We start from the raw sequence: 17,524 nt of genomic DNA on the forward strand, positions 1-17,524 counted from the left end.
GAAATACATAACATTGAGATCTACAGCCTAAACATCAGAAAATTAATTGAGAAATTAATTTATTAATTTATTAATTTACTTGATATCTGTGTATCTTAGCGCTGAACAATGTTTTGTTGTTTTCCTAAAAAGTATAGCAATTGACTTGGCATTGTTTTCAAATTAGGATTCAGTTCATATCGGACATTTAAAATTTCCAGAAGTTGCATTTATTCTGTAAATCTCATGCACAGGTTTTAAAATTTGAAATTACAATTTGATTTTGATTGGGAAATTTGAATTTAAAAAATAAGAATATGTTCAATGTAATTCACACGATCTTTGTCCATGTTAATGAATGACTGTTTTATTAAATGAATAAAGGATCATGCTCTGCACCTTGTTTGACCTTTGGCATGAGCATGACGAACATAGGAGATTATTGGAAAAGTTCAGCAGTTCTCCAGTGTCCACCTTCTTAACCTTTTGGATAGACTTTCCAACAGCACTGTGAGCTGTACAAATCTCAACAAGTTTATTCTAGCCCAAACACACAAACCAAACATGGATTACAATCTGATTAAATCTTTAATACAGCACCGGGCTAATCTTCATTTTCAATATTGTGCGACGTGCCGAGTCCAAGCTTGTAAAATCCGCCCCAGGAGAGGTCTGCCTGGTGTTCCTTTATTATGAAGTCATTTCACTGCCCCCTCAATGCTCCTATACCACACACACCCACACACGCGCACGCACACACATATGCTATAGTGATGTTAGCCACTCTTGTTTTTGGTGACCAGCAAAAAGATCCAATAGCTTTTCCTAACAACTCGTAGGTTAATCTTAGCCAAAATATTAACAAAACATTCATTGTTTTGAGTTTTTGTGATTTGGGAAACAAGTAGTGCTTGAAAGAGGCCACATATTAATACAATTGAGCTTCTTATTTTAATTAAGAAGCTAATCTTCCCAAAGGGCATGACCATAGCTTATTTAACTGTTTTAATCAGGGTAATTAGAACTCTAGGCTACGAGACCAGCATAAAGTTATAAACACAAGTGACATATGGGGATTAGCTGTTCTTAGTCATAATCCCATAAAACTGCGATTTCCTTGTAATTTCATTGAGAGTTAAACAAGAATAATAACATAATAAGTTGCCCCACAACCAACTATTGAAAGTGAAATAAGGATTATTTTATACATAAAGCCTAGTATTGGTACTTGTCACTGTGTATGGTCTATAGATTTTGCAGAGCACTCTAACCAGCAGCACCCACTTTCTAAGAATATCACCCCCTCCCCAGCCCTACATCCCAGCCGTCCACCCCAACCCTCCTTCCTCTTGTAAATATATCCCTCAGCCACTGCCACCACCAATCCCAAACAAACCGGGCCGCACCTTTGGGAGCTGAGCGCCCTGTACACAGCCCAGTGTAAATTGTTCTGTACAAACAAACACAGTGAGGCTGCAGAGTATGAGCGCACATAGAAAAGGGAGAACCCTGTTGGGTCGGCAGTCACTGAGCCTAAAGATCATGAAGCTCAGTAGTTAACTTAAACCTGATGTTAGGCCCCGTTTCAAGAAGCAGGTTTAGGCCAAACTCAGATGTTGTTAACCCTGAAAAGAGGTCAACTCAAGAGTATTCTGTTTCAGTATTCTCAGAGTGTTAAACTAAACTCTGAGTCACTCACCATAGTAACTCACTTTGTGAACTTAACCTGGTCCAGAGCAGGTTTTATTCCTCTACCCATGAGTTTAACCAGAGTCTGCTCCTAAAGGAAAGCTCTGATTGAACAATCACCATTTCTGAAGGAGAGCTAAGATTGGTCAGTGAAAGATGAACCAGGAACTTAATAAGGCTCAACAAGAGTTTAATGATTTGACTTATATTAATTTATACTTTACATTTATTTTACTCAAATGACAAGCCTGATCTTTATCCCCTTCTGCACTAAAGTGCATTGGGAAAAGCAAATCATTAGATTCATGGATCAATGAACTACACAGCTTTCCACATCTTAGATAAGCAAAAAAAAACAAAACAAAAAAACAATTGTAATTTAACAGTTTATTGTTTTATCTAAGTAAGCAGCAGCAAAATGATGTGGGCCTTTTGAGTAAAATGATTTGAATTGTCATATTAATAGGATAAATTGACTAGTCTTTTATATTAAACCTGACTGATCCACAGACATTCTGTCTCTCTTAAATGGATGCCTGTGTAGATTTTACGTAGCAATTTGTCACAGGGAATTCCACACTCAAATGCAGCATACTTAAGGGGGGACATGTAAACTTGACTTCTCTTTTCTGGGTAAACTACGATATAAAGGTGTTCCCTCTTTCGCCCACACAAAATTGTATTTTCAGTGATTCATGAATGTTTTAGCAATCATGTACTGTCCTGCCTCAGAAAATGTGCTCAGAAAATGTCTATTTCACCTATCCCCTGTCTCCGCCCACAGCTATATACTTAGTTGTGATTTCTTTTTTTTTTTTAAGAACCAGACTCTAGTCGGGTCATACAAAAATGTCACATAGCAATTTTTCAGCAAAAAGGAAGTAAATTAAGTTTAAAAGGAACTATGTATGAAGTAGCTTACAGTTTAAAAGGAACTATGTAGCTTGCGCTCTTAAAAAACAAAAAAGGTACTACGTACAATCACAGGCTGGGTTGCCAGTGCCTACGCCTGCAAATAGAGGACACATACAAGTTTTTCTTATTATATACAGAAAGGTTATGCCTCATGTGAAAGCTCAGAACCTCCAGAATTCAGTCAGAGGTTGCACTAGCACTGCTTAATGATTGGATGCAGGTACTAGGGTTAATGTAGTGAGGATTAGAGAGTGTCCTTTTACGTATAAACTAATTGGATTTCAGCATTGAAACTGGCAATCCAAATGAGAGACTCGTGCGAGGCTCATTCTGCTTTTTGATTGGATAATCAATCATAATAATCACACAAAATTATAACATAATCGTTTGATAATTTCAAAATCTTACATATAGATCCTTTAATGCCCCCAAAAAGCATGACACAGTATGCTATTAATGCTATTGGGTAATTAAACTGGTGTCATTTAAAAGTCACACACTGCGCTTGTGACAGAGCTCACAAGTTCAACAGTGACCCTCTCTGTACAGTGTTGGTTAGTTCTTACATGGAGATAGGCCTGTCACAATAACACATTTTGAAGTGTGATATATTGTTGAAGTAAATATATAGCCAATAAACAATAATATTAAAACCAAACCATAAAGCAGAATTATCCCCAAAAAGTAACAATAAAAGAAAAAAATATGAGCTGCAATACATACATACCAGAATGCAAATAGTTAGTTTACATCTATAATGGGTCATAGAAGTTCATTCAACCTTCTACAGCTCAAATCTAATCATTGTACAGAAAAATAACCAAAATGCTCCCGCTATTACAAACAAATATATTGAACAATAAATTGATATAGTAATGATCCCGACAAGCCTACATGGAGAGAGTATGAAGATAAAGAAACAGAAATGCTCCAAATCAAAGTATTACACTATAAAATATTACTCTAACGCTAACACATTTTATTCAGCACTGTGGAGTTTTCTCAAGTGTATCCAAAGCTCTTCTGAGACCTGCTGATGCCATTACTGAATATTTTATAAAGTCTCATTACCAAAGCTGTACGTTATGTTGCTACAGAGGGTAATGCTAACTTTATGAGCCAAAGATAAAACCATCACACGGCTTTTCAACTTCTTTACAAAGTAGAACCCTTACATCATCTCAACTGTAACATTATACTAACATGAGGAAGCACAAGCTCTTTTACTATCTTTAGTGCCACAAAACTAGATTTAGGCTGTTTTGAGAGCACAGCAAAATCAAATCAATATATTAAGTTAGTGTAAATCAGATAGTGATGATCCAGTTGTCAGCTACATGGTAAAGGGCTAGGTCATATCAGTCTAATGGAATCTATGTTTCTCTTCTCCATCGTAGACATTTTTCATGTGAAATAGTTTGTTATGTTGATAAATTGATTGGCGACAGGATGCAATTGCAATATTTTGCAGACAGCATGAAAGTTCTGGATCACCATTGACAAAACAATTGTGATCTTTGAAAAGACAGTTTGTTGCCTGTAAGCATGTTTCCTCAAAACAGAGTGATAAGTAATTTTGATTTGACATTTGCTATAGGGCTGTGGAAAAAAGAGTAATGTATTTATATAGCAGACCCTATGGGGCCTTATGGAAAGTAACAATATACTAAGTAAGTATTAATAGAGTTTAACATTAAGCTAGAGGGCATGTCACAATTCTATATGGTAGGATTTGCTGTTTAACTGTAATATTGCAGATGTTGTGTACTGTCTGGTTTATGGTTAACATCTCTGTAATTAGCCTATCCGCATAAAACAAAAACTAGCTCAAAGTTCAACATTATTATCACAATTTCACTATTCAGAAAAAGTTGCCAGTATTCAACTCTAAAGACCTGATTGTTGTCAACTGAAAGCACTACAAGCCAAATAGTGTTTAGCCAATCCCCAATAAATTATGAGGAAATTCAAGCTTTGCAGATAATACTTTTGGATATTACTTTCAAACACTTGAGTCTATATAGGCCTCTGCCCTCTATCTGACATTATAAAATAATCAAATTGCAGGTCGTGAACGTAACCTATTGAGCTAGACAGATCAGAATTCTATGGGGGATTTTCCTGTAATTGCCAGATTATAGAATAGTTGACCTTGTTAATTTCTCTGTAATTAAAATGGCACAAAGTTCAACATCTTCTCTATCAGCATTTAAATCTTGTATCTCACCGAATTACACAAAAGAATTTGTTCAAGCAACCTTTCTTTCAGTACTAGATCGTGGAGTTGTAATAAACATGCAGACGTCAGCCTCTACTTTGAAACCTTTACATACACTCTTTCACTCAGCCCTTCATTTCATATCAGGTGATGAATTTAAAACCCACCAGTATTCACTTGGCCATCGCTATCTGTCAAAAGATAACAAAACTGTATAAAATGTATTTACAAAGGGATTACTTCATAGACTGCCTGGATATCTCACTTACTTGTTGAAATTTGATATGAGAACTTTTAATACAAGATCTCGTGATTGAAAAACTGGCCACACTAGAACTGAAATGAGAAAAAAGGATTATGGTTCTTTCAAGGACATGCAAAACTGGATACATTGGTGCTACTAATGCACTTAAATAATCTGGTGATAAACATTTATAATCACATCTGCAACTATTTTTGATATTTTAAATCAACCTATGTAGTTATTTGTTTGTTAATTTTTATTTGTATTGTTCTGTATTTTAACAGGGTGCTCATGAAAAATAGAGTCTGATTCTTTCATTGGGTTCTTCCAGTATAAATAAAGATGAATGAAAATGAATAACAAAAATGTGAAAAAAAATTCTCACAATAGCTTCAGAAAGTGATGCCATTATTCAGCCCCAAAGAAGTTATTGTTGTTGGTTGAAAGGACTTCAAGCCATAAGCTTAATATGGCAAGTTTGTGGAGCAAATCCTCAGCAAATAATGATAAGGTTCAACATTTGTGGATCATACCTTTCACTCTTAAACAATATATGTTATAGTTATATTGACCCTTGCACTCCATCTGAAATTTGCGAATGTTAACGTAACCTATATCAATACTAGTGTACACTTTTGGTCGAAACGGACAGAATAAAGTCACACAAGAAGTCTGTCCTTTGTAAGTTTACATAAAAAGTACATAGAGCTCGCTCAATCATATCTTATCAGATTAGCTTGGCCTTGAATTAGCCTCTTAAAGCAGGGGACCTTTGAGGGAAACCAAGACCGTCCTTCATCATGAGCTAATGCCTATACTGGAGCAGGAGCTTTGAGATTGGCCCGATTGACCTGACACCTATGGGTCAGTTCACCCCCACGTCACTCCTCTTTTATTACCTTTGAGTGGCATTCCTCAATGACATTCCACACACCATTGAAATCCTAAATGAGAAATATCACACAACAACAGCAACCACACTGAAAAACTCTCAAAAACTCAAAGTGAAGACAAAAAGGGCATAACTCATTAGTGGAAACATTTTTAGAATCAAAAATGTCCAAAATAACTTCCTTCCATTAAGTAAAAAGACTTTTTTCTAAAGTTTACTCAGAACACATTCTTCTATGCATCACTTTATGCCAGCTAAAGTTCATCAGTTCAAGTATGTTGAGAATTTGATTTACACTCAAAAAATGCCACTGAACCGGTTTCTGTACAAGAGGGGCTTTATCAGAGCATGCCAAATAACGTGGTACTATCTGGTGGGATACCCTCGGTTCATATTTCTAAGTAACTGCATGAGGGGAAAGGTAGACATGAGTTAGTTAAATGCAGGGCTTTGGCAAATATACAAAAAGGTCAGTTTAAGGTTTGCAGAATTGGCCCTTTGTAAACACAGATTCCCTGTAGAGGAAACACGTGCCAGGGCCATAAACTTAAACAGAACAATACTTTGCCTATGCATTTTACATATGCCTTCTTATCTTTCCAACAAAGTATAAGTCAGAGGAGCAGCTAAGAGCTATGAGATGGGAGGGGCATTTAAACCTTTAGTATGAGCTGTCAATGAATACATCAGTCAACTCACTAAGTCATAAAGACTCACTGACACTGCTCAGGAGCGGCTGGTTAGATGCATGACTCTTGGATTACTAATAAACAGTACATCTATTACATCTATTACTACAGCAGTAGCCTGTTCACAATTGCCAAACAGACATAACATTGATCATCATAACTCTATAGAACTATAGCACTTGTATTGTTGTAGTTTGTGATACAAATTCATTTTACAGGTGTGGGCAATGCAGTAGGCAAATGATATCTAGGCGTTATGTTACAACTTAAAAGTGTGAAGTAGACCTCACCAAAACAAGGCAGTTTGGGGTGTGTCAACAGGCTAAGCTTTTCATAAAAACTTGATTTTAATTCAAAAAAATGAACGCCCTGTTGATGAAATGCTGTTTCTTTCACCAGATTGTCCAAACCAGACTGTAACTACATACGTGACGCTCGTTTCCCCCTTCTCCGCATCCCCCGTGGACGGAGCAAATTGGTTTGGGGGCATTTCATGACTATTCGCTACAGCACCGCCCGAGCGGGCTGTCGGGCTTTTACACACCGTATAGATGAGCTAGCTCTAACGGAAGAAGACGTACAGTTATTCATCACCGCAATCATGTTACAGATGATACAACACAGAATAAGCTAGTGCTGCGACCTAACATCAGGCATTTATGCTGTCGAGTAACAAGTACATCTAGCTAACAACATGCTAAGGTCCACATACCAATCACCTCGTGCAGCTCATAATCATCTTTGTTGATGGACCAGGGTTGGGAGCTCAGGTCCTCCGACATGACTGGGAAATCCACTGACACCCGACTATAGGCGAAATCTTGGTGAATCCAAAGACGCTGTGTAGAAAGAGGTAAAAGTAATCCAAATAGTACCAACAAGGGCGACTCTTCCCCTTCTTCGCGAATCCTGCAGCACTCCTGTCATTCCCAAAGTTTGACACTAGCCTAGCAGCCCCGCCTACCGCATTCCGCCTGAGCAAATGTGGACCTTCCCGACAGACACACGGGCTGTAGCCTTCTATAAACGCTCTGCATCGCTGTGGGCATCCTGTCGGTGTCAGGGGAATTACTGTATTGGTCGCTGTTAGTTAAACCGCTGCACAGCTATTTTACTTTAGGTAGAACTGCGAGAATTGCGAGGGTATTTACAAGGAAAAGTGTGGCAAAACTTTCATAAAACGTCTTAATTTGCGTTTTACCCTTATACTGCGTAACTCTCTAAGTTTTATTTAAAATAATAAGCAATTGTTCAGGTTTTTTGCGCTAATTGAAACGCCTTTAATTCCGCCACACCTAACTTGAGACTGGTACGCCCAGAGATTTCCCTTTCAGGCAATAACATTCCTGTATCAAAAAATAAACCAACCCATCTTAACCTTCCCATATTGACATACCTATTAATATCAAAAATAAAATGATTTCCACAATTATTTGTGAACAAAGAAAGATATTTGACCCCGCGGAGACGGGGTATAATGCCTGATAAGTCAGGTGTAGGGAGCTAGCTAATCAAAATCAAGGTCTTTAAAAAAGGGCGTTCCAGAGCGGGCTTTGGTGCGCGCTGATTGGACATTTTCGCCTTTTCTACTTTTCGATTGGATAAAAAAAACATTACATTACAGACATGTGCAGCAAGCTTTTTTGGACAGCAACTACGACCCTTGCTGGACAAGTAAGGAAGACACAGACGAACACATAATTATCACAAAAGATTATTGTAAAACATGTAATTTATTCCTTTTATAAATAATAGATGCAAAAATCATAAGGGGACACATGAGATCACAGTGTATGAGGCGTACAAACCATGAAAATAATATGATAAAATCTTTTCGTTTGTGGTTTAGCTTCATATAGAGGTTGACTCAACAGAGGAAGTGGCTACTGCAAAAAAAATAAAGTTTGCACTGCCTCAGTATAAGCCTTTACATAAAATGAAATGGCTTACCCAATTACAACATGCACAAATATTACTACTACAAAATTATTATTCTCTGCCTGTGTAAGCAAACCTATTTTCAATCCATGTATGGAATGAGATACATGTTGGCATCTAAAACAGCACTTTTATGTGCTTCAGTGGCACTTGTCACAAGAAATCCTGTCCTCCTTGAATCCTCTTTATGGAAGAGAAAGTGCTTTAGCCAGTCGTACCCAAAACCAGGACTGTGTGCAAGGACGAGTGTAGTCACACACAGTCAGAAAACGCAAAATACTGGGGAATGGTTTTGACATTGGTTTGTATATCACTGGTATTAAACGTTTGCTTCGAGCACCTGTAATTAAAAAAAAAGGTATTCAGTAAGACAGAAAAAGAAAACAACTGTATATGTAATTGTAATTTAAACAGAAATGTTGACTTACCAGGACAAAGGCTAAGTGCAAATTTAGTCTGAAAGTCACAGGCATCACTCTCAAGGTATTTATCAGAAACCACCACTACCATCCTTTTACATCTGCATTAATTACATAAACAACAAAGCAGCATTAGAACATTACGGGCACACATTTTTTATTTTTGTTACAGAATAAGAAGTAAGTAGTAGTAGTACGTCACGATAATTACTATATATGAAAGTTGGAACTGCATTTTTTGGTGTTATTATTTATCATGTGTACATTTTCTTTGCACTACTGGGAAATTTTGGGTTATTTTTTTGGCAGTATATAATTTGAGCCATAGAAGGTTTAATTAATCATTTCTGTAACTCATTACAGATGAAAACTAAGTCCTCAAGTGTTTCCTTCTACTTTTTATTTATGGCAGCTTAACAATTTTAACAATATTGTACATTTAGAATAGCTTTTGTTGTTAAATCTGCTCTTGGGTTATTGTGTTGGTGGTAATAATTACTTATCATATCAATTACTAATAATATTATCATTTATTGTCTATATTTCAGCAATATCTTGAACTTCAAAATATGTTATCATGACAGGCCTAAGGATACGGACAAAAAGCACAAAACAATAAATACATGCACTAATGCACAAATCAATAAAACTATATTCTTGCATGCGCCTACCATTTATTACAAGTAGGCCTGCTATAGTTCAATCTGAATGTAAAACAAAGAGATGTATCAGAAGCTCACCTTTTTTCAATAAGTTCACTTGTGATGGTCCAGACACAGGAGCCTGGAAGAACATCTCTGTCAAACACACACAGTTTGAGCTTGTATGCTGTATGCTCCAGTTCTTGAATCATGTCATGAACAAAGTTGAAGTCGCTCTGGCAGTAGCAGATGAATGCATCAAACAATTCTGGTGCACCTGCATTTTGACACATGAGAATCAATATCAGCTTTTAGCTTTAATGTATTTAGGCCCACTGTCATGAGTTAAGATCATTTTACAAACCGTCTGGGTCATCTGCCAAAGTGATCCCTAATCTCTCAGGCGTTCGGGGCACACAGCTGTCCACCTCAGGCACCTGCACAGGGGGGTCATCCTTCTTCTTCATAAACTCGATGTACTTCTTCACATCTTCATCTATTACAGCCATCACAGTAGAACACTTACTATACTTTTAGCTGTGCATATGACTGAAAGGGTTTTATTATGCACTCTTTTAATTTTATGATGATTATTTGTTATTGTTTATGTTTTATGTGATTTTAAGGTATTTCTTATTTTGTAAAGCACTTTGAATTGTTCTATATACAAATAAACTTGCCTTGCCTAATAACACACAGAGGCCTTATGCTTATTCTGTTACAGTCAGGGTCCAAAGAGAACCCAGATTGGCTAATAACTATTGAATTATATATAATAAATCATACTATAAGAACATAGGACTCCTGGGAGGCCCTTACCTATCAAGTCACGAAGTTCCTCTACGACATCTGTCCTCTCTACTTCCGTGAGAACAGACAGCAACTTTCCGACCGATGCTTCTGTGTTTTGAGCCTGCCAGTTCTTTAAGATCTCGTCTGTGGGGTTTTTACAGTTCTCATAATTTGTGATCTCCAGGTATGAGAACCCCATTTCTTCTGCGACGGTTCTCCAATCAGAGGCCACTGTGTTTTTCGGATTCAAGTAAAGACCTAACTTTTTCCTAACCTTAACATTAAGCGCAATTAAAGGGATCTTACTCAAATCGACTTTTGAATCCGCCATGTTAAAATCAGTTTCCTTACAGACGATTTGTTTCTAGAGAATCAAAAGCGAAATATTTCCTGATCGCCTTTAGGAAAGTAAAATGGGAAGTGACGCGCAGTTGTGTTTACTGCTCTGCGTCAGGAGGGAGGAGATAAATGTGAATGGAGGTGAATTGAGCAAAACTGTGCAAAACTGAACTGAACTTAACTTCCGTCTTAACTTGAGTTGTGTGACTTTTCCAAAAACAGTTTCAAGAACAGGTTAAAAATGGATAGGCCGTAAATGTTTCAGTTCCTTGTTCTGACACCAAATAAATAAATAAATGAATGAAAGAATAAATAAATAAATAAATACATAAATAAATAAATACATAAATAAATAAATAGATAAAAAATAAAAATAAACAACAAATAAATAAATAAATAAACAAACAATGAACATATTTAGCAAAAGACGAAGTTTAAATCTATCAACTGGACAAATCATTGTAGGAGTGAAGACATTTCGCTGCTCATCCAAACCGTTTCTTCAGTTCTGGTCAGATTGCTGGTGGACACTGCCTTATACAGTATCTACTTAAAGGGACGACCTAAACACACTGAATCTGTAAACAACTACTGTCTCCAGTTTCAGCCTTTAATGGCCCTATTCAACCTTTAATGGCCCTCCTATTGTTATATTTTCTTTCTTTTGTTTGCTTTTTTTGAAGAAGCGGCTTGGGATGAGCAGCGAAATGTCTTCACTCCTAGAAGCATTTCAGAATCATAATCAGAAGACTTTTATTACCACTGTCAGTGAACACAGCTCACAAACTAGGGACTTACTTTGATGATAAAGAGCAACATAAAAACACTGAATAAATACAAATAAGGGTATGCACAAAGTTAAAAAAGATATGCTTAAAAATAAAATAAAATACTAAGAGGTAGAAAATATATACAACAGCAGCAAACAGTGGATTTATAAATTTGTCCAGTTGACAGATTTAAACCTCATCTTTTGTTGTGCATCAGACCTGGACGACTGAGGGATTACACAGACAATAAAAACATTTGTAAAAAAAGACACTCGCTCATTTTTTAGCATTCAGGTAGAGTATTATTTTGAATGATCTATGAACAAATATAACATAAACAAAAATAAAAAACAACATTGTTACAAAACAGCAGAGAAGTTCCTGTTTACGTTACAATGAAAACCTAAAAATAAGCTTCACCTTAGCTGGATGTGTGTGAATTCACCAATCTCACATCCTGTTTCCTTTAACTTGTGTTTGAATTTAAAGCTGCAGTTCAGAAATGCAGTCTGTAGTTTATGGAAACCCTTTGCCTTTAGAAAAATAAAAGTCGATCCCTCTGTCCTTGTGTTGTTTGGGAGTGTGAGACGGGCCCTTCTTTCCTCTTTGTGAAGACCCTGAAGCCCCCCCAGGCTGCAAAAGGAAATGTAAATATTATTACATGATCTAGCATTGATAATGGAGATTTTATGGTGCAGATGCAAACTTAACCTGTTTTTTGTTCATATGTCTGCTCCATTCTGGTGCGATCACAATGGGCACAGGGTACGTCTCTCCGAGTGACACTTGAGCGTGTGACAGAGCAGCAGTGCTGAGGGTCCATGGTGTGTGCACATCGGACCCTCGTATCGCCTGCAGCTCTGGGACCCACTGCCGGACAAATTCACCCTACAATGGACAGATGGGGCATGTCCAGAGCATTACGTATCAACAAAAGCAATATTAAGAACTTGAAAGATGTTATTACGGACATATAGTCATATCTGAATCATGATTCACTTGTATTACATAATCTTACGTTATTGTCATAGTCCAGGCCTTGTTTGATCATATTGAACTTCCTGTTTTCCCTGGGGTCATTTCCTACTCCTGCGCTGTACAACCAATTGCCGTAATTGCTGCAGACATCATAGTCAATCTTTGAAAAATATAAAAGCATGATTTATTACATAAACAATAACTATAAATGTCATGTAACTTTATAACAAGACTGTACTAGTGTTTTGTACCAGCAAATACTCAAACCACTCAGCACCCATCCTCCAGTCCAGGCCCAGGTCTTTCGTGAGGAAACTTGCAACATTCTGCCGCCCTCTGTTGGACATGAAACCAGTCATAGCCAGCTCTCTCATGTTGGCGTCTACGAAAGGCACCCCTGTACGTCCCTCTGCAAAAGCATTTTAAGAGTATATTACACTACTATATCAACTTGTCGTTCAACAAATTACAGCTAGCTCAAGATTTATCATGTGTATAATTTCTGTGCAAAAATGGGGAGATTTGGGGTATTTTTGTTGTGATAAAAATTAATTTAAAGCTGTAGAAAGTTGAATACGTGACTTCTATGGCTAATTAGTGGTTAATCTGATGCAGCCCATGCCTTTTAATGATACTGTTTATTTAAAAAAAAGGTTTACCTGGATTATCTTGCTTTATTGTTATTGAGACATTTGGATAAAATAGTTTCAATATTATCGTTCATCGCAATATCACTCTGGAGCAATATATCATGCTTCAAAATCTGTTATCATGACAGCCCTATATTACACATATACAGTAGTTTTAATTACTCACTTACGAAGTACAGTTTAATGCAACAAACCTTTCCACGCATTAAACAGCTTCATATCCTTTTTCCATGGGACAGATTTATTTTGAAGTCCTGAAAGAAATACTACATTATTTTTTTTTTACTTTCAATACTGCTGGTAAAAATGTAACAGGACATAACGATACCATAGATGTGGAACATTTGGTTTCCATACTTAACAGCCACAAACCTAAAGTAGTCCCTCCACAGAAGTTCAAATATAACCCTGCGCACAGATATCAGAAACATAAATATATTTCTAGAGTCTAATACACATCTACCATCGAAACCAGAAGTTTACATACACTATATAAAAAGACACATACATGTTTTTCCTCTTTTTCCTCACTGTCTGACAAGAAATCAGACTGAACTTTTCATGTTTTAAGTCAGTTTGGATTACCAAAATTATTTCCATTTGCTAAATGCCAGAATAATGAAAAAAGGATTTTTAAAAGACATTTTTTCTTTACTTTCTTCAAAGTCAGAAGTTTGGATACAGTAAGATTACTATGCCTTTAAACAATTTGTGAAAACCCTGAAGATGAGGTTATGTCTTTGGAAGCTTCTGATTCTTCATCTTTAAACAATTATACACAAGTATAAATACAATGGGAATGTTCAGCCAGCATACTGCTCAGGAAGGAGACGAGTTCTGTGTTCTAGAGATGAACATTAATCCAAAATGTGCATATCAACCCAAGAACAAAAGCAAGAGACTTTGTGAAGATGCTGACTGAATTTGTGTCATTATCCACAGTGAAACAATTACAATACCGATATAGGCTGAAAGGCCACTCTGTCAGGAAGAAGCCATTACTCCAAAAGTAACATAAAAAGCCAGATTTTTATGATGAAACTAAAATTGAACTGTTTGGCCATAATGAGCATTGCTACGTTTGGAAGAAAAAGGGGGAAGCTTCGAAGTCTGAGAACCATCCCAACTGTGAAATACGGGGCTGGCAGCATCATGTTATGGGATTGTTTTGAGGTACCAAATCCTAATGAAATGTACGTAAACATGTGACTTTGAAGAAAGTAATGAAAAATTGTCTAAAAAATCCTTCTTCTGTTATTCTGGCATTTAGCAAATAGAAATAATTTTGGTAATCCTTATTGACCTAAAACAGGAAAAGTTTAGTCTGATTTCATGTCAGACATTGTGTGAAAAAAGTGTATGTGTCTTTTTGTACAGTATACGTAAACCTCTGGTTTCAGCTGTAAATATAATAACTATAATTCTTGCAGTGAGACTCACCAGTATGTGCTTTGATTGGCTGTCCGTTGTGTTTCATAAGTTTTGATCTGATGATAAATATATCGAGGGGAAATGCAACCCAGTGCTAACCTGGATAATTTCAGTAGGAATGATTAATTCAGCAATTGTTTTGACACAAAAGTATTATTCATAATATATTTACCATGGGGCTAATTTGGTAGAATAATCCACGCCTATCAGACCATTACGGGTTTCTTTGTATGTTGCAACAGCATTCTACAAATAAATAAATAAATAAATAAATAAATAAATAAATAAATTTAAAAAAAAAATTATATATATATATATATATATATATATATATATATATATATATATATATATATATATATATATATATATATATATATATATATATATATATATATAATGTCATCATAGTTTGGTTTTGTGGGGCTGTTTCAACTCACAGTATCCCAAAAATAGTGTTTGATTCTGGCCAAAGCTTCACTTTCTCCACCACGACAGGGAAAGGCTGAACGAGGATCATCAATTGGCTCTGTTAAAAAAAAGCATTGCACATAAAACACATAAAAACACATAAACACGTAAACACATAACATATACTAGCTGACACCTAATGAGAAAAATACAAGCGCACACAGTGGTTTGCTTATTGGAGTATAAAAATGAACACTGCAGAGATAGCTTTAATAGATGCATTTTCCCATGAGCCCAGAGCTATCTAGAACAATTCCACATTATTATACATTTAATGAGGTTATGAAATAAACGTCCAAAAACATTTATTAAAAAAACATCCAATTAAAGTTTCATTTCCTCACCTGTCTGTTTTAAGTCTTCCGCAGTGGGGATAGCTCCTTCTTGGAGCCCTGGGGGAATTGGCTTAAGTTTCTCGGGAGTTGGAAAGACGGGTCGCACACTACTTTGGCTTTCTACTGCTTTCCTGAACTGAGTATAAACATCTGGCAGTCTATAAGAGCACAGAATTAACTCAAATTTTAAGATATTCAGCTATTTTTCCTCAGTAATTTAATGTTTTGTTACCTGGAAATGTGATTATAAGGCAGATCGTCTCTGTGGTACAGAGTAGACCCCCAGCAGGTTTGAACCTTGACCTTCATCTGAGCGCAAACAGACTTTACATTTTTCTCAACAGTCAGCTCTTCTGATGTTACCTGAAACAGACCAGTTATAGAAAAATGTCCATATCGAAAATCTAAGAATAAATTGGACAATAAAAATTAAAATGACCTCTTCATGAAATGCCACAGTGCTGACAGTTCCCAGCTGCTTGATAAGGTCTGCTACAACATCTTCTGGTTTTCCCTGTCTCACAATAAGGTTGCTGCCATAATAATAAACACAATCATTACAGTTATTGACTTACAAGGGCATACAAATAGTTACGTTTGCCAATGGTTTGAACAGGAAACTTTTAAAAATCAAATTAACCGTTCTAACCAATACATCCCGTTTTAGTATATGAAGATAGCTATTATATGAATACAAAAAAAAATAATTACTTACCTGCCCTTGCTAACTAATGTGTTTCTGAGGTCTTTGATGGTGTCCAGTAGAAATCGCAGACGGAAAGGCCCAGTTTTTGGAAAGTTGTAGTTGTAAGTTCCTTCATAATGCCTGGGGTCAAAGCAGTATAAGGGGACTACGTGTTCTGCATGTCTCTGGGCCCAATGGAAAAGCTGAAAGAACCATAATAATAATACTTCAACAATACTACAATAAGATATGCATTTTACTATTAATAACAAGAGCAGACTGGCTGGCATTATGAACAGTGTATTACAATTATTGGGTTGGTTATACACTCTTATTATGAAAGAACAACCCGGAAGTGAAGTGGTCGAATAACTTCAGAACTTTAGCTCAACGCACAGCCCCATGAACAGCCACACAGCTTTAATAGACCGCATAAAAGACAGTAACATTAGAAAATAGATACACGACACAACATAATACATTTCTATGCACCAATTTATAGCATAAACGTTATTTTTTTAAAAAGCTTAAGTGACGACTAAGAGTCGCAACTTTTAAATGTTTCCCTTACCTCGTTGTCATGCAGGCGCAAGTCGTTCCGTAATAAACAGATTATTGTACGAGCGGTAGACATGATCTTCTACGTTAAAGACAAAATCACTTTTGTAATATCGTAATTCAACGTGGACAGGCCAGGGAGCTCATTCACCTCATCTACTCTTTGGAAAAACAGCTCGCATTACCAAACCTCCGCGTTACCAAACAGCTGCTGTTTGATAACGCTGTTGTTGGGCGGCACTTCCGGTGACTTTTCTAAATAAAATGTTCGTTTGCAATTCAACACATTTCCTTATTGTTGGCAAAAACAGTGTTTTATAATTATGTTATAACTAACATTTGATGTGATTATCCAGACTAAATTATGAATCAACAAGTCATTGCAAGAAAACACAACAATGTTGATGGCAGAGTATACTTTTCTTTATTAAGTTAAATGTACAAAAGATGCTTTTCATTTTCAAGACTTAAGTCAGAAATTGTCCCAGTCATAAGCCACAGCTGTTTCTGCCAGACTGCCACAAAGCTTGAATGCATGTTCCTGTAGGTATAATCCTACTACTACTATTACGTTCCATAAGATAGATTTCCATAATGCAAAGTTTTTCTTACAAAAGTGCTGACAAGTATTTACAATATATTCTTCAAAGAACTTGAGCAAATTGTGCTCAAAACAGAAGAGCTGCTCACCTCTTGGAGACGCTTTGTGCTTTGGCAGTGAACAGAAGTTTACCACTGTGTAAGGCACTGTAAAGTGTTACAAAAAGATTTGATCATCCTTTCCTTCAAGTGCCACTGTACTACAGCATCTACACCATCAGTCTTCCCATATATATTGATAGTCATCAATACAGCATTTTCATTTACCATTTTAATCTCACACCAATCTTC

The 17,524-nt window shown here is 36.4% G+C and overlaps 3 protein-coding genes across 4 annotated transcripts in view; all 3 read right to left on the reverse strand.

Moving 5' to 3' along the window:
* oxsr1b (oxidative stress responsive kinase 1b) overlaps positions 1–7,934 on the reverse strand; it is a 30,337-nt gene extending 22,403 nt beyond the window's left edge. The window contains exon 1 of one of the 2 annotated variants that reach the window (XM_033985564.2): positions 7,339–7,934. In XM_033985564.2, coding sequence (XP_033841455.1) covers positions 7,339–7,408 — 70 coding nt within the window. In that variant the 5' untranslated portion in view covers positions 7,409–7,934. The remainder of the gene's footprint in view (positions 1–7,338) is intronic. The other variant, XM_055229975.1, reaches the window with a different exon arrangement.
* Positions 7,935–8,345: 411 nt separating this feature from the next.
* myd88 (MYD88 innate immune signal transduction adaptor) lies at positions 8,346–10,841 on the reverse strand. Its single transcript, XM_033985745.2, has 5 exons — positions 10,444–10,841; positions 9,989–10,120; positions 9,724–9,901; positions 8,993–9,084; positions 8,346–8,904 (listed from the first exon to the last, which is right to left on the reverse strand). Exons 1-5 carry the CDS (start codon positions 10,745–10,747, stop codon positions 8,750–8,752), a joined length of 861 nt encoding a protein of 286 aa, XP_033841636.1. The 5' UTR covers positions 10,748–10,841; the 3' UTR covers positions 8,346–8,749.
* A 1,184-nt stretch (positions 10,842–12,025) lies between these two features.
* cry-dash (cryptochrome DASH) lies at positions 12,026–16,839 on the reverse strand. The gene is made up of 14 exons (XM_033985744.2): positions 16,647–16,839; positions 16,106–16,278; positions 15,830–15,923; positions 15,623–15,753; positions 15,400–15,548; positions 15,025–15,113; positions 14,757–14,830; positions 14,594–14,683; positions 13,482–13,561; positions 13,348–13,407; positions 12,755–12,912; positions 12,544–12,663; positions 12,237–12,413; positions 12,026–12,158 (listed from the first exon to the last, which is right to left on the reverse strand). The coding sequence occupies exons 1-14, from the start codon at positions 16,707–16,709 to the stop codon at positions 12,042–12,044; spliced, it is 1,575 nt and encodes a 524-aa protein (XP_033841635.1). The 5' UTR covers positions 16,710–16,839; the 3' UTR covers positions 12,026–12,041.
* Between the last annotated feature and the right edge of the window lie 685 nt (positions 16,840–17,524).

The sequence above is a fragment of the Periophthalmus magnuspinnatus genome, chromosome 20 (assembly GCF_009829125.3).
Source record: "Periophthalmus magnuspinnatus isolate fPerMag1 chromosome 20, fPerMag1.2.pri, whole genome shotgun sequence".
Lineage (NCBI taxonomy): Eukaryota > Metazoa > Chordata > Actinopteri > Gobiiformes > Gobiidae > Periophthalmus > Periophthalmus magnuspinnatus.

Bases quoted from the DNA above. Each gene is read 5' to 3' on its own strand.
- cry-dash (XM_033985744.2), bottom strand. From the start codon at position 16,709: ATGTCTACCGCTCGTACAATAATCTGTTTATTACGGAACGACTTGCGC. The intron at 15,924-16,105 runs GTAAGTAATTAT...TTATTATGGCAG, and splicing joins ACATTAGTTAGCAAGGGCAG to CAACCTTATTGTGAGACAGG. The intron at 12,414-12,543 runs GTAAGATTATGT...TGTCCATTGTAG, and splicing joins GCCTGGACTATGACAATAAC to GGTGAATTTGTCCGGCAGTG.
- myd88 (XM_033985745.2), bottom strand. From the start codon at position 10,747: ATGGCGGATTCAAAAGTCGATTTGAGTAAGATCCCTTTAATTGCGCTT. The intron at 9,902-9,988 runs GTTTGTAAAATG...GTCAAAATGCAG, and splicing joins TTTGGCAGATGACCCAGACG to GTGCACCAGAATTGTTTGAT. The intron at 9,085-9,723 runs GTGAGCTTCTGA...TAATTAATGCAG, and splicing joins AGTGAACTTATTGAAAAAAG to ATGTAAAAGGATGGTAGTGG.